Source organism: Pseudophryne corroboree, chromosome 3, assembly GCF_028390025.1.
Source record: "Pseudophryne corroboree isolate aPseCor3 chromosome 3, aPseCor3.hap2, whole genome shotgun sequence".
Classification (NCBI taxonomy): Eukaryota; Metazoa; Chordata; class Amphibia; order Anura; family Myobatrachidae; genus Pseudophryne; species Pseudophryne corroboree.
The window spans coordinates 477,242,400-477,258,909 of record NC_086446.1 but is presented as its reverse complement, the minus strand read 5'-3'; the positions used below and the strand labels follow the sequence as shown (position 1 = coordinate 477,258,909).

At 47.5% G+C, this 16,510-nt stretch overlaps 1 protein-coding gene across 3 annotated transcripts in view; it reads right to left on the bottom strand.

Annotated features, from left to right (window-relative positions):
- HELZ (helicase with zinc finger) overlaps nucleotides 1-16,510 on the bottom strand; it is a 403,350-nt gene that overhangs the window by 103,267 nt on the left and 283,573 nt on the right. For all 3 annotated transcript variants that reach the window (XM_063960827.1, XM_063960829.1, XM_063960828.1), the window contains exon 19: nucleotides 15,056-15,203. In XM_063960827.1, coding sequence (XP_063816897.1) covers nucleotides 15,056-15,203 — 148 coding nt within the window. The remainder of the gene's footprint in view (nucleotides 1-15,055; nucleotides 15,204-16,510) is intronic.

The following is a 16,510-nucleotide window of genomic DNA, read 5'->3' as shown; positions in this document are numbered from 1 at the left end:
ACGAGCGTACACAATAAGGGAGGATTTTGAATCCCGGGTAAGACTCATACCAGCCACACCAATCACACCGTACAAGTTGTGATCTAAACCCAGTTAACAGTATGATAACAGAGGAGCCTCTGAAAGATGGCTCCCTAAACAATAACCCGAATTAGTTAACAATAACTATGTACAAGTATTGCAGATAATCCGCACTTGGGATGGGCGCCCAGCATCCACTACGGACTCCGAGAAATAGAATTATCGGTAAGTAAATTCTTATTTTCTCTATCGTCCTAGTGGATGCTGGGGTTCCTGAAAGGACCATGGGGATTATACCAAAGCTCCCAAACGGGCGGGAGAGTGCGGATGACTCTGCAGCACCGAATGAGAGAACTCCAGGTCCTCCTTTGCCAGGGTATCAAATTTGTAGAATTTTACAAACGTGTTCTCCCCTGACCACGTAGCTGCTCGGCAGAGTTGTAATGCCGAGACCCCTCGGGCAGCCGCCCAAGATGAGCCCACCTTCCTTGTGGAATGGGCCTTAACAGATTTAGGCTGTGGCAGGCCTGCCACAGAATGTGCAAGTTGAATTGTGTTACAAATCCAACGAGCAATCGACTGCTTAGAAGCAGGCGCACCCAACTTGTTGGGTGCATACAGTATAAACAGCGAGTCAGATTTTCTGACTCCAGCCGTCCTTGAAATGTATATTTTTAAAGCTCTGACAACGTCCAACAACTTGGAGTCCTCCAAGTCGCTTGTAGCCGCAGGCACTACAATAGGCTGGTTCAGGTGAAACGCTGATACCACCTTAGGGAGAAAATGCGGACGCGTCCGCAGCTCTGCCCTATCCGAATGGAAAATTAAATAAGGGCTTTTATAAGATAAAGCCGCCAGTTCAGATACTCTCCTGGCGGACGCCAGGGCCAGTAACATAGTCACTTTCCATGTGAGATATTTCAAATCCACATTTTTTAGTGGTTCAAACCAATGGGATTTGAGGAAATCTAAAACTACATTTAGATCCCACGGTGCCACCGGAGGCACCACAGGAGGCTGTATATGCAGTACTCCTTTGACAAAAGTCTGGACCTCAGGAACTGAGGCCAATTCTTTTTGGAAGAATATTGACAGGGCCGAAATTTGAACCTTAATAGATCCCAATTTGAGACCCATAAACAATCCTGATTGCAGGAAATGTAGGAAACGACCCAGTTGAAATTCCTCCGTCGGAGCACTCCGATCCTCGCACCACGCAACATATTTCCGCCAAATGCGGTGATAATGCTTCGCGGTGACTTCCTTTCTTGCCTTAATCAAGGTAGGAATGACTTCTTCTGGAATGCCTTTTCCTTTTAGGATCTGGCGTTCAACCGCCATGCCGTCAAACGCAGCCGCGGTAAGTCTTGGAATAGACACGGTCCCTGCTGAAGCAGGTCCTGTCTTAGAGGTAGAGGCCACGGATCGTCCGTGACCATCTCTTGAAGTTCCGGGTACCAAGACCTTCTTGGCCAATCCGGAGCCACTAGTATCGTTCTTACTCCGCTTTGCCGTATGATTCTCAATACCTTTGGTATGAGAGGCAGAGGAGGAAACACATACCAGCGCGTCCACAGCTATTGCCTGCGGATCTCTTGACCTGGCGCAATACCTGTCCAGTTTTTTGTTGAGGCGAGACGCCATCATGTCCACCATTGGTCTTTCCCAACGGTTTATTAGCATGTGGAAAACTTCTGGATGAAGTCCCCACTCTCCCGGGTGAAGATCGTGTCTGCTGAGGAAGTCTGCTTCCCAGTTGTCCACTCCCGGGATGAACACTGCTGACAGTGCTATCACGTGATTCTCCGCCCAGCGAAGGATCCTGGCAGCTTCTGCCATTGCACTCCTGCTTCTTGTGCCGCCCTGTCTGTTTACATGGGCGACTGCCGTGATGTTGTCCGACTGGATCAACACCGGTCTTCCTTGAAGCAGAGGTTCCGCCTGGCTTAGAGCATTGTAGATTGCTCTTAGTTCCAGAATGTTTATGTGAAGAGACTTTTCCAGGCTCGACCACACTCCCTGGAAGTTTCTTCCTTGTGTGACTGCTCCCCAGCCTCTCAGGCTGGCGTCCGTGGTCACCAGGATCCAATCCTGTATGCCGAATCTGCGGCCCTCCAATAGATGAGCCCTCTGCAACCACCACAGAAGAGATACCCTTGTCCTTGGAGACAGGGTTATCCGCAGGTGCATCTGAAGATGCGTGCATTGATGTACAGACACTTTTCCTGGTTTTAGGAGATTCCTGACCAGGTCGGATAACTCCTTGGCTTTTTCCTCGGGAAGAAAAACCTTTTTCTGAACCGTGTCCAGAATCATCCCTAGGAACATCAGACGAGTTGTCGGCATTAATTGGGATTTTGGAATATTCAGAATCCATCCGTGCTGCTTTAGCACCTCTTGAGATATTGCTAATCCCATCTCTAGCTGTTCTCTGGACCTTGTCCTTATTAGGAGATCGTCCAAGTATGGGATAATTAATACGCCTTTTCTTCGAAGAAGAATCATCATCTCGGCCATTACCTTTGTAAAGACCCGAGGTGCCGTGGACAAACCAAACGGCAGCGTCTGAAACTGATAGTGACAGTTTTGTACAACGAACCTGAGGTACCCCTGGTGTGAGGGGTAAATTGGAACGTGGAGATACGCATCCTTGATGTCCAAGGATACCATAAAGTCCCCTTCTTCCAGGTTCGCTATCACTGCTCTGAGTGACTCCATCTTGAACTTGAACTTCTTTATGTACAGGTTCAAGGACTTCAGATTTAGAATAGGCCTTACCGAGCCATCCGGCTTCGGTACCACAAATAGAGTGGAATAATACCCCTTCCCTTGTTGTAGAAGAGGTACCTTGACTATCACCTGCTGAGAGTACAGCTTGTGAATGGCTTCCAAAACCGTCTCCCTTTCGGAAGGGGACGTTGGTAAAGCCGACTTCAGGAAACGGCGAGGTGGATCTGTCTCTAATTCCAACCTGTACCCCTGAGATATTATCTGCAGGATCCAGGGATCTACCTGCGAGTGAGCCCACTGCGCGCTGTAATTTTTGAGACGACCTCCCACCGTCCCCGAGTCCGCTTGAGAAGCCCCAGCATCATGCTGAGGCTTTTGTAGAAGCCGGGGAGGGCTTCTGTTCCTGGGAAGGAGCTGCCTGTTGCTGTTTCTTCCCTCGACCTCTGCCTCGTGGCAGATATGAATAGCCCTTTGCTCTCTTATTTTTAAAGGAACGAAAGGGCTGCGGTTGAAAAGTCGGTGCCTTTTTCTGTTGGGGAGTGACTTGAGGTAGAAAGGTGGATTTCCCGGCTGTAGCCGTGGCCACCAAATCTGATAGACCGACTCCAAATAACTCCTCCCCTTTATACGGCAAAACTTCCATATGCCGTTTTGAATCCGCATCGCCTGTCCACTGTCGCGTCCATAAAGCTCTTCTGGCCGAAATGGACATAGCACTTACCCGTGATGCCAGTGTGCAGATATCCCTCTGTGCATCACGCATATAAAGAAATGCATCCTTTATTTGTTCTAACGACAGTAAAATATTGTCCCTGTCCAGGGTATCAATATTTTCAATCAGGGACTCTGACCAAACTACCCCAGCACTGCACATCCAGGCAGTCGCTATAGCTGGTCGTAGTATAACACCTGCATGTGTGTATATACTTTTTTGGATATTTTCCATCCTCCTATCTGATGGATCTTTAAGTGCGGCCGTCTCAGGAGAAGGTAACGCCACTTGTTTTGATAAGCGTGTTAGCGCCTTGTCCACCCTAGGAGGTGTTTCCCAACGCTCCCTAACCTCTGGCGGGAAAGGGTATAATGCCAATAATTTCTTTGAAATTATCAGCTTTTTATCAGGGGCAACCCACGCTTCATCACACACGTCATTTAATTCTTCTGATTCAGGAAAAACTATAGGTAGTTTTTTCACACCCCACATAATACCCTGTTTAGTGGTACCTGTAGTATCAGCTAAATGTAACGCCTCCTTCATTGCCAAAATCATATAACGTGTGGCCCTACTGGAAAATACGGTTGATTCGTCACCGTCACCACTGGAATCAGTGCCTGTGTCTGGGTCTGTGTCGACCGACTGAGGCAAAGGGCGTTTTACAGCCCCTGACGGTGTTTGAGGCGCCTGGACAGGCACTAATTGATTGTCCGGCCGCCTCATGTCGTCAAACGACTGCTTTAGCGTGTTGACACTATCCCGTAATTCCATAAATAAAGGCATCCATTCTGGTGTCGACCCCCTAGGAGGTGACATCCCCATATTTGGCAATTGCTCCGCCTCCACACCAATATCGTCCTCATACATGTCGACACACACGTACCGACACACAGCAGACACACAGGGAATGCTCTAAACGAAGACAGGACCCACTAGCCCTTTGGGGAGACAGAGGGAGAGTCTGCCAGCACACACCAAAAAGCGCTATATATGACAGGGATAGCCTTATAATAAGTGCTCCCTTATAGCTGCTTTATATATATCAAGATATTGCCATTAAATTTGCCCCCCCTCTCTGTTTTACCCTGTTTCTGTAGTGCAGTGCAGGGGAGAGACCTGGGAGCCGTCCTGACCAGCGGAGCTGTGAGAGGAAATGGCGCCGTGTGCTGAGGAGATAGGCCCCGCCCCTTTTTCGGCGGGCTCGTCTCCCGCTATTTTGTGAATACAGGCAGGGGTTAAATATCTCCATATAGCCTCTGGGGGCTATATGTGAGGTATTTTTAGCCTTTATATAGGTTTACATTTGCCTCCCAGGGCGCCCCCCCCCAGCGCCCTGCACCCTCAGTGACTGCGTGTGAAGTGTGCTGAGAGGAAAATGGCGCACAGCTGCAGTGCTGTGCGCTACCTTTAGAAGACTGCAGGAGTCTTCAGCCGCCGATTCTGGACCTCTTCTTACTTCAGCATCTGCAAGGGGGCCGGCGGCGCGGCTCCGGTGACCATCCAGGCTGTACCTGTGATCGTCCCTCTGGAGCTGATGTCCAGTAGCCAAGAAGCCAATCCATCCTGCACGCAGGTGAGTTCACTTCTTCTCCCCTCTGTCCCTCGTTGCAGTGATCCTGTTGCCAGCAGGAATCACTGTAAAATAAAAAACCTAAGCTAAACTTTCTCTAAGCAGCTCTTTATGAGAGCCACCTAGAATTGCACCCTTCTCGGCCGGGCACAAAAATCTAACTGGAGTCTGGAGGAGGGTCATAGGGGGAGGAGCCAGTGCACACCACCTGATCTGGAAAAGCTTTACTTTTTGTGCCCTGTCTCCTGTCTCCTGCGGAGCCGCTATTCCCCATGGTCCTTTCAGGAACCCCAGCATCCACTAGGACGATAGAGAAAATACATTTTAGGATACCCTCCTGCTTTCTATCAGCAGGATCCTTAAGGGCGGCCATCTCAGGAGAGGGTAGAGCCCTTGTTCTTACAAGCGTGAGCGCTTTATCCACCCTAGGGGGTGTTTCCCAACGCACCCTAACCTCTGGCGGGAAAGGATATAATGCCAATAACATTTTAGAAATTATCAGTTGTTATCGGGGAAACCCACGCATCATCACACACCTCATTTAATTTCTCAGATTCAGGAAAACTACAGGTAGTTTTTCCTCACCGAACATAATACCCCTTTTTGGTGGTACTCGTATTATCAGAAATGTGTAAAACATTTTTCATTGCCTCAATCATGTAACGTGTGGCCCTACTGGAAGTCACATTTGTCTCTTCACCGTCGACACTGGAGTCAGTATCCGTGTCGGCGTCTATATCTGCCATCTGAGGTAACGGGCGCTTTAGAGCCCCTGACGGCCTATGAGACGTCTGGACAGGCACAAGCTGAGTAGCCGGCTGTCTCATGTCAACCACTGTCTTTTATACAGAGCTGACACTGTCACGTAATTCCTTCCAACAGTTCATCCACTCAGGTGTCGACCCCCTAGGGGGTGACATCACTATTACAGGCAATCTGCTCCGTCTCCACATCATTTTTCTCCTCATACATGTCGACACAAACGTACCGACACACAGCACACACACAGGGAATGCTCTGATAGAGGACAGGACCCCACTAGCCCTTTGGGGAGACAGAGGGAGAGTTTTCCAGCACACACCAGAGCGCTATATATATATACAGGGATAACCTTATATAAGTGTTTTTCCCCTTATAGCTGCTGTATTTTTAATACTGCGCGTAATTAGTGCCCCCCTCTCTTTTTTAACCCTTTCTGTAGTGTAGTGACTGCAGGGGAGAGCCAGGGAGCTTCCCTCCAACGGAGCTGTGAGGGAAAATGGCGCCAGTGTGCTGAGGAGATAGGCTCCGCCCCCTTCTTGGCGGCCTTATCTCCCGTTTTTCTGTGTATTCTGGCAGGGGTTATATTCATCCATATAGCCCAGGAGCTATATGTGATGCATTTTTTTTGCCATCCAAGGTGTTTTTATTGCGTCTCAGGGCGCCCCCCCCCAGCGCCCTGCACCCTCAGTGACCGGAGTGTGAAGTGTGCTGAGAGCAATGGCGCACAGCTGCAGTGCTGTGCGCTACCTTGTTGAAGACAGGACGTCTTCTGCCGCCGATTTTCCGGACCTCTTCTGTCTTCTGGCTCTGTAAGGGGGCCGGCGGCGCGGCTCTGGGACCTATCCATGGCTGGGCCTGTGATCGGTCCCTCTGGAGCTAATGTCCAGTAGCCTAAGAAGCCCAATCCACTCTGCACGCAGGTGAGTTCGCTTCTTCTCCCCTTAGTCCCTCGATGCAGTGAGCCTGTTGCCAGCAGGTCTCACTGAACATAAAAAACCTAAAACTAAACTTTTCACTAAGCAGCTCAGGAGAGCCACCTAGTGTGCACCCTTCTCGTTCGGGCACAAAAATCTAACTGAGGCTTGGAGGAGGGTCATAGGGGGAGGAGCCAGTGCACACCAGGTAGTTCTAAAGCTTTACTTTTGTGCCCAGTCTCCTGCGGAGCCGCTATTCCCCATGGTCCTTACGGAGTCCCCAGCATCCACTAGGACGTCAGAGAAACACAATTTATTTAATATTTATTTATAAATATCTCAATAAGAAACGTTTGGCCTATGGCAGGCATGTCCAAACTGCGGCCCTCCAGCTGTTGTGAAACTACATATCCCAGCATGCCCTAACACAGTTTTGCTGTCAGATAATGCTAAAACTGTGTCAGGGCATGCTGGGATGTGTAGTTTCTCAACAGCTGGAGGGCCGCAGTTTGGACATGCCTGGCCTATGGGTACCGTGAAAAAAGTCTGATACTCTAGGCGCCAAGAATCAAAAAAGTTTGATAACCACTGTCATAACTAATAGTAGCACAATTATTCTGAGGGCAAATATTTTTTTCTGTATGGGCCGGTCATAAAAGCTTCACTAGGATTTTTACAGCGTGCCCATAGCTATGTGAGCTGCTAGGTTCAATTATTATTTATATAAATTATATGTACGTACGTACGTAGCATCCGGAAAGTATTCACAGAGCTTTACTTTTTCCACATTTTGTTATGTTACAGCCTTATTCCAAAATGGAATAAATTAATTTTCCCCCTCAAAATTGTACACACAATACGCTCACTGGGATGCTCCATGCACTAGAATGCTGTATGTATTGTAATGTTGCTAGGGCTAAAGGTCTGCTAACCTAACCAATGATTGTGTTGGGCCCATCCTACAGTTGATTTTATCCTGCCTACATGGAGCCATATTCAGTAACTTTTTCCGGGGCCACTTTAAATTCCCTAAAATCAGTGAACAGTCTGAGGATACTTAACATATCAAATGGGTAAGAGAGGATTCTCGCAATTATCAAGGTCCAACAACTCAGAGATTCTAAAAAAGCAACAATATATACGGTCTTTAAATATTGTCCTCAGGACCCCACACAGTGCATGTTTTGCAGTTCTCCTCACAGAATTGCAAGTAAAAGAATTAACTCCACCTGTGGACCTTTTAAAATGTGTCAGTGAGTAATTATTACACCTGTGCACCTGCTGGGATACCTGCAAAACATGCACTGTGTGGGGTCCTGAGGACCGAGTTTGAGAACCTGTGGTCTATAGTAAGGGAAGTAAGAGTAACACTTAACTGCATACAACATCTCAGACCTGAGACACAAAAAGCTACAGAGGGACTTTTCATTATCTACGAATTTAATAAATAAGTAAATTAGTATAAACTGATGAAATGCTCTTAAAATGTCGCACTTATAAGGTTGTGTGACAGTTTGTAAATGATTTGTAACCTGAAACTGTGTATAAAGCAGTGGAACGCACTCTAAATGAGTAGGGTACTGATAACAACATGTGCAGCTTCATATTAATACAAATTAAAAAAAACATCATATATTATAAAAGTAAGCACAGCGGAATATGTAAATTCCATACACAATACACAAGAAATTTACATCAGCAACAAAAGTCACATATTGGTCATACAGGGGCAGATTTATTAAGCCTGGTGAAGTGATAAAGTGGAAGGTGATAACGCATCAGCCAATCAGCTCCTAAATTCCATGTTACATGCTGGGTTTAAAAAAAGGCGGTTAGGAGCTGTTTGGCTTGTGCGTTATCACCTTCCACTTTATCACTTCACCAGGCTTAATAAATCTGCCCCACAGTGTGTTACTTGCTTATGTTTTCCTCAACGCCAGATATGGGGGTAGTACATTATGAGGGGGGGAGGGAGGGGGGGGGGGGGGTATTCAATTCCTGCCGTTTCTTTCAACTTGTCAAAAAAATAAATAGGATTTTAATACCTACCGGTAAAGTCCGTAGAGGATGTTGGGGACGCTTCAAGAGCCATGGGGTATAGACGGGATCCGCAGGAGACATGGGCACTTTAAGACTTTAAAAGGGGTGTGAACTGGCTCCTCCCTCTATGCCCCTCCTCCAGACTCCAGTTATAGGAACTGTGCCCAGGGAGACGGACATTTCGAGGAGAAGGATTTATTTAATTTAAACTAAGGTGAGATACATACCAGCTCACACCACAAACATGCCGTACACCATGGCATTCAACAACGCATGCAACGGCATGAATAACGTCAGCAACAGTCTGACTTAACGCAACACAACATGTGTGTAACCATACCTAATAACTGCAGATACAGTTCTCACTGGGATGGGCGCCCAGCATCCTTTACGGACTAAGAGAAATGGATTTACCGGTAGGTATTAAAATCCTATTTTCTCATACGTCCTAGAGGACGCTGGGGACGCTTCAAGAACCATGGGGTTTATGCCAAAGCTCTAGAACGGGCGGGAGAGTGCGGATGACTCTGCAGCACCGACTGACCAAACAAGAGATCCTCATCAGCCAGGGTATCAAATTTGTAAAACTTCGCAAAGGTGTTTGATCCCGACCAAGTAGCTGCTCGGCAAAGCTGTAATGCCGAGACCCCTCGGGTAGCCGCCCAGGATGCGCCCACCTTTCTGGTAGAATGGGCCTTCACCGATTTCAGTAACGGCAGTCCCGCCGTAGAATGAGCATGCTGAATCGTATTACAGATCCAGCGTGCAATAGTTTGCTTGGAAGCAGGAGCCCCAATCTTGTTGGGAGCCCACATGACAAACAGAGCCTCCGTTTTCCTAATCTGAGCCGTTCTGGCGACATAAATCTTCAAAGCTCTGACCACATCGAGAGACTTCGATTCCGCCAAGGCTTCAGTAGCCACTGGCACCACAATAGGCTGGTTCACGTGAAACGATGATACCACTTTTGGCCGAAATTGCTGACGAGTTCTCAACTCCGCTCTATCTGCATGGAAGATTAAATAGGGGCTTTTGTGAGACAAAGCCGCTAATTCAGACACCCGCCTTGCGGATGCCAAGGCCAACAGCATGACCACTTTCCAAGTGAGGAATTTCAATTCAACCTTAAAGGTTCAAACCAATGAGATTGCAGGAACTGCAACACCACATTAAGATCCCATGATGCCACTGGGGGCACAAAGGGAGGTTGGATGTGCAGCACGCCTTTCACGAAAGTCTGAACTTCTGGAAGGGAGGCCAATTCTTTTTGAAAGAAAATTGATAAGGCTGAAATTTGTACTTTAATGGAGCCTAACTTTAGGTACGCATCCCACCCGCCTGCAGAAAATGCCCCAGCTGAAATTCCTCCGTAGGGGCCTTCTTGGATTCACACCAAGACACATATTTTCTCCAAATACGGTGGTAATGTTTCGCCGTTACTTCTTTTCTAGCCTGAAGCAGTGTGGGAATGACTTCATTGGGAATACCCTTTCGGGCTAGGATTTGGCGTTCAACTGCCATGCCGTCAAACGCAGCCGCGGTAAGTCTTGATACACAAACGGCCCCTGATGTAACAGGTCCTCTCGTAGAGGAAGAGGCAAGGGATCTCCTATGAGTAATTCCTGAAGATCCGGATACCAGGCCCTACTTGGCCAGTCTGGAACAATGAGTATTGCATGAACCCTTGTTCTTCTTATGATCTTTATCAATTTTGGAATGAGTGGAAGTGGAGGGAACACATGGACCGACTGAAACACCCACAGTGTCACTAGCGCGTCCACCGCTATTGCTTGAGGGTCCCTCGACCTGGAACAATATCTCTGAAGTTTCTTGTTGAGGCGAGACGCCATCATGTCTATTTGAGGAGTTCCCCAACGACTTGTCACTTCTGCAAAGACCTCTTGATGAAGACCCCACTCTCCTGGATGGAGATCATGTCTGCTGAGGAAGTCTGCTTCCCAGTTGTCCACGCCTGGAATGAAGACCGCTGACAGAGCGCTTGCATGTCTTTCCGCCCAGCGGAGAACTTTTGTGGCCTCTGTCATTGCCGCTCTGCTCTTTGTGCCGCCCTGGCGGTTTATGTACGTCACTGCTGTTATGTTGTCTGACTGAATCAAGACAGGCAGACCGCGAAGATGATGTTCCGCTTGCAGAAGGCTGTTGTAAATGGCCCTTAATTCCAGAATGTTTATGTGTAGACAAGCTTCCTGGCTTGACCATTTTCCCTGGAACTTTTCTCCCTGTGTGACTGCTCCCCAGCCTTGGAGACTTGCATCCGTGGTCACCAGGATCCAATCCAGAATCCCGAACCTGCGACCCTCTAAGAGATAAGAGCTGTGCAGCCACAACAGGAGGGAGATTCTGGTCCTTGAGTACAGGATTATTTTCCAGCGCATGTGCAGGTGCGACCCGGACCACTTGTCCAACAGGTCCCACTGAAACACCCTGGCATGGAATCTGCCAAACTGAATGGCCTCGTAGGCTGCCACCATCTTCCCCAGCAACTGAGTGCATTGACGAATCGACACTCTTGCTGGTTTCAGAATCTGTTTGACCATGTTCTGAATTTCCAGAGCCTTTTCCACTGGAAGAAAGACTCTCTGCAAGTCTGTGTCCAGAATCATACCCAAGAATGACAGCCGTGTTGTCGGAACCAACTGTGATTTTGGCATGTTTAGGAGCCAACCATGTTGTTGCAGAATTGTCAGGGAGAGCGTAATGTTCTGCAGTAATTGCTCCTTGGATCTCGCCTTTATCAGGAGATCGTCCAAGTACGGGATAATTGTGACTCCCTGCTTGCGCAGGAGAACCATCATTTCCGCCATTACTTTGGTGAAAATTCTCGGAGCCTTGGCCAGGCCAAACGGCAACGTCTGAAACTGATAATGGCAATCCTGCAACGCAACCCTCATATAAGCCTGATGTGGAGGATAAATGGGAACATGCAAGTAGGCATCCTTTATATCTACCGACACCATAAACTCCCCCTCCTCCAGACTGGAGATCACTGCCCGGAGAGATTCCATCTTGAATTTGAATTTCCTTAGGTAGAAATTGAGGGATTTGAGGTTCAGGATTGGTCTGACTGAGCCGTCTGGCTTCGGTACCACGAACAGGCTGGAATAAAAGCCTTCTCCCTGTTGCGACAGGGGAACCCTGACAATGACCTGATTTAGACACAATTTTTGTATTGCTTCGCATACTACCTCCCTGTCCTGAAGGGAAGCTGGTAAGGCCAATTTGAAAAATCGGCGAGGGGGAACGTCTTGAAACTCTAGTTGGTAACCCTGGGACACTATTTCTAAAAAACTCATGGGTCTAGGCCCGAACGAGCCCAGAATTGACTGAGGAGTTTGAGACGTGCCCCCACCGGTGCTGACTCCCTCAGAGGAGCCCCAGCGCCATGCGGCGGATTTGGCAGCAGCCGGTGAGGACTTCTGCTCTTGGGAACTTGCCACAGCCGGTGACCTTTTTCCCTTTCCTCTTCCTCTAGTAAGGAAGGAAGTCCCTCTGCCTTTTTTGTATTTTTTTGGTCGAAAGGACTGCATCTGATAGTGGTGCGTTATCTTTTGTTGTGCAGGAACATAAGGTAAAAATGATGACTTACCCGCGGTAGCCGTAGATACCAGGTCAGTGAGGCCGTCACCAAACAAGACACCACCTTTATACGGCAGAGACTCCACAGCCTTCTTAGAGAGTCCGCATCAGCATTCCATTGATGAATCCACAATGCTCTCCTGGCTGAGACTGCCATGGAATTGGCCCTTTATCCCAAAAGGCCAATGTCTCTCGCAGCTTCCTTTAGATAGGCTGCAGCGTCCCTGATATGACCCAGTGTCAAAAGAACGCTATCCCTGTCCAGGGTATCTATATCAGATGACAAGTTATCTGCCCATTTTTCAATAGCGCTACTTACCCATGCCGAAGCCACGGCAGGTCTGAGCAGTGTACCCGCAGTGACATAAATGGATTTCAAAGTATTTTCCTGCTTATGATCCGCAGGTTCCTTTAGGGCTACCGTTTCACGGGACGGCAGCGCCACCTTTTTGGACAGCCGTGATAAAGCTTTGTCCACAGTGGGGGGTGACTCCCACTTTTCCCTATCCCCCGAGGGGAACGGATATGCCTCCGGAATTCTCTTGGGAATCTGAAACTTCTTATCAGGATTTTCCCAGACCTGTTCAAAAAGCGTGTTCAGTTCATGAGAGGGAGGAAACCTTAGCTCAGGTTTCTTTCCTTTAAACATACAGACCCTTGTATCAGGAACCTGCGTGATATGTAACACGTCTTTTATCGCCACAATCATGAACTGAATGCTCTTAGCCAGTTTTGGATTTAATCTGGCATCACTATAGTCGACACTGGAGTCAGAGTCCGTGTCGGTATCTGTATCTGGGTAAATGAACGCTTTTGTGACCCCGAGGGGGTCTGAACCTGGGACAACACATCCTCTACGGATATTTTCCATGCCTGGTTTTGAGACTCCGATTTATCCAATCTTTTATTCAACCGAGCCACATTTGCATTCAAAGCACTCAGAACATTTACCCAATCAGGAGTCGGCGGTGCCGACAGGGTCACTCCCACAGCCGTTTCTTTCCCTAATCCAGTCTCCTCCTGGGAAGAGCACTCTGCCTCAGACATGTCGACACACGTGCACCAACACACACAAACACACTGGGCATATAGGGGACAGACCCACAGTAAAGCATGTCAAAGAAACACAGAGGGAGCTGGCCAGCTCACAACCCAGCGCATATCCCGGTTCTGAACACTTTTATATAAAGTCCCAGACCTGTTAGCGCTTTATATTACATAAAATAGCACCAAATATACTGTGCCCCCCCCCCCTTTTTTTGCACCCTGTTACTTGTACAGCAGGGGAGAGGAAGGCCAGCGTCTCTGCAGCTCTGTGGTGAGAAAATGGCGCTGGTGAGAGCTGTGAGGGCTAAGCCACGCCCCCTCAATGGCGCACTTCAGTCCCGCTATTTTATTCAATATTTATACTGGCGGGGGCCCGGATTCAGTGACTAGGCACTTAAAACCCACTTTTGCCAGGTCCAAAGAGGATTTACATGCTGCCCAGGGTGAAACGCGCCCCCCCACCCCCCCTGCGCCCTGTAGTGCCGCTGTGTGTGGGAGCATGGCGCGCAGCGCGGCTGCTGTGCGGTACCTCCAAGCCGTCACTGAAGTCTTCTGATCTCTTCTGACTACTGGATCTGCAAGGGGGGTGACGGCAAGCTTCGGGAACGAGCATCTAGGCGTACCTAGCGTTCAGACCCTCAGGAGCGAATGGTGTCCTGTAGCCTAAGAAGCAGAGCCTTGAAACTCACAGAAATAGGTCTGACTTCTCTCCCCTAAGTCCCACGATGCAGGGAGACTGTTGCCAGCAGTTCTCCCTGAAAATAATAAACCTAACATAAGTCTTTTTCTGAGAAACTCTGGAGAGCTCCCCAGTGTGCAACCAGTCTCGCTGGGCACAGATTCTAAACTGGAGTCTGGAGGAGGGGCATAGAGGGAGGAGCCAGTTCACACCCTTTTTAAAGTTTTAAAGTGCCAATGTCTCCTGCGGATCCCGTCTATACCCCATGGTTCTTGAAGCATCCCCAGCATCCTCTAGGACGTATGAGAAACTGCACTTTTCGCCAGTTTGCTGGTCGAATACACATTCGACCTATTCAAAGCTTGGCCAGTCTTTTCGACTTGTCAAAAAATCCGACCGGGCTAAAACCACGTGGATTGGTGAATATGCCGCCGATCCACGTGTTTTGTCGAATTTGCAGGCATTTGACAGTTTTTTGGTCTGTTCTCGCACATGCAGATTCGACAAAGAAAAAAAAAAACGAAAAGGCATGGTGAAAACAGCACAAAAACCTGTTGAAAACGACTGAATAGCCAACGGTCGAATTAGTGCCGGTTTTCCGACTGTCGGAAAACTCGTCACGAAATGAATACCCCTCACAGTCAACAAAAACATGGACGACCCTGGTAAAATGCTAATAAAATCATTAACGCTGTCATCAGTTATACTACCAACTGCGTTAAACTGCTTTAATTAGCATTTTACTGGGGTCATCATGCCAAAAAGAACATTGTTGTCAATGTTCTTGTTGACATTATGACTGCATACTGTCAGATACTTTGTCTATCCCCTTTACTCCTAAAAAAACAACTGTCCTGTGCACAGTATTATATCACAATCACAAGCATATACAAATGTCCACTTTATGTAATGCAGCCCATTTTACTCCTGACTGGTAAGTTTTGTTCTGTTTGTAAATAGAAACCAAACCCAGTCTATACCTCAGCATTGTTGAAGAAAGCTGTGCTGTTCTTCTCCTGAACATCCTCTCCTCGTGCAGTGAAAAACGTTAGAGGGTAAAAATCCTTATGCGCCGGCTGCTTGCCGCTGGCCATGAGCTTTCCCTCGTAAAACAGCTCAGAAGTGTAACTGTGATAGTGAAGATAAAAAAAGAAAGAAATAAAAAAAAAATCACACCACTCTTTCACAAGGGTACTGTACTTTTTTGTTTTTTTAACTACTAAAAATAATTTTCTCCTGTGCATGTAGAGAGATAGACTATTGGGGGGGGGGGGGGGGGCAAGGGCTTCAACGCCAATGCTCAGTTGCTCCAAAAAGGTCATCTTTTCAGGAGTTCTTTCATCATACACAAGTGAGTTAATCTATTATACATACACAGTAATTAGCCACCTGCTTCCACAGACAGAAATCCTAAAAACAAAAGCTGTCAGGAATATTGGAGGTCAGGAGTTGAAAACCCCATGCACTAGGTGGCAGGTACTGGAAGGAAACCAGATTCATCCACTCGCTATACTGTAATTCCCCCGTCAATTCACTCTGCTGTCAGATTACGAGTAGCCAAGTTATATGAAGTAACAAAAAGAAAAAAGAAAGAAACAATAATATAAAGGGGAGCAGCTACTTACTGGGATGGGTTTGCATGTCCACAAACATTAGACAAAAGGATTTTTCTTTTCTTGTAACCAAAGACACAGATGGGTCCTCATATATCTTGCCTCAATATGCCACACAGCGGGAGATGCCTGGCATGAGTGACCGACAGGTCCCGTGCAACTCCGTTAGCGTCAGACATCTTTTTGTGCTGAAAATGCATCGCTATGCGAATAGGACACACAAGCAGACTCTGCTGATTAAAATATGTGGTATGTCTATATTCTGCATGCGTCTGCATCTACATACAAAATGCTACGTGACAGTGTTTTCTAGGAAAACACTAACGTACCATTTCGTAGCCGCGGTTGCACAAAGAATATAGGCATGCCACATATTTTAATCAGCATAAGCTGCTTTTGCGTCCTACATGCATCATTTTGTGAGTAAGACGCATTTTAATGGAAAGTTACACGTAAAGACGCTCAGAGATAGAGTCGACTAAAAGGGCTGTTTAACTAGCAAGTAGGCTAGATGTAAGTGGACACATCTATAGGTATAGATAAAAGGGTGAGACTTTGGGGTCAAGCAATGAATACAGTAGGTAAACCAAACTGTACCAGACATTCTAGACCAGCCATGATAGATTATCATCATCTTGGCACACCCTAGTGTAACCTACAATAAAATTTGGTGGGTATATAATATAGAACTGCCAAGAGTGTCACTGAGTAATGAATGCAAAAAAGAGATAGGCCTTCTCTGCTACTTTCTGTAGCCTATGTTCAGGTTCTGTAAAATGAAAAGCTTGTGACTGATACATGGTTACAGCAAATCTCATGAGG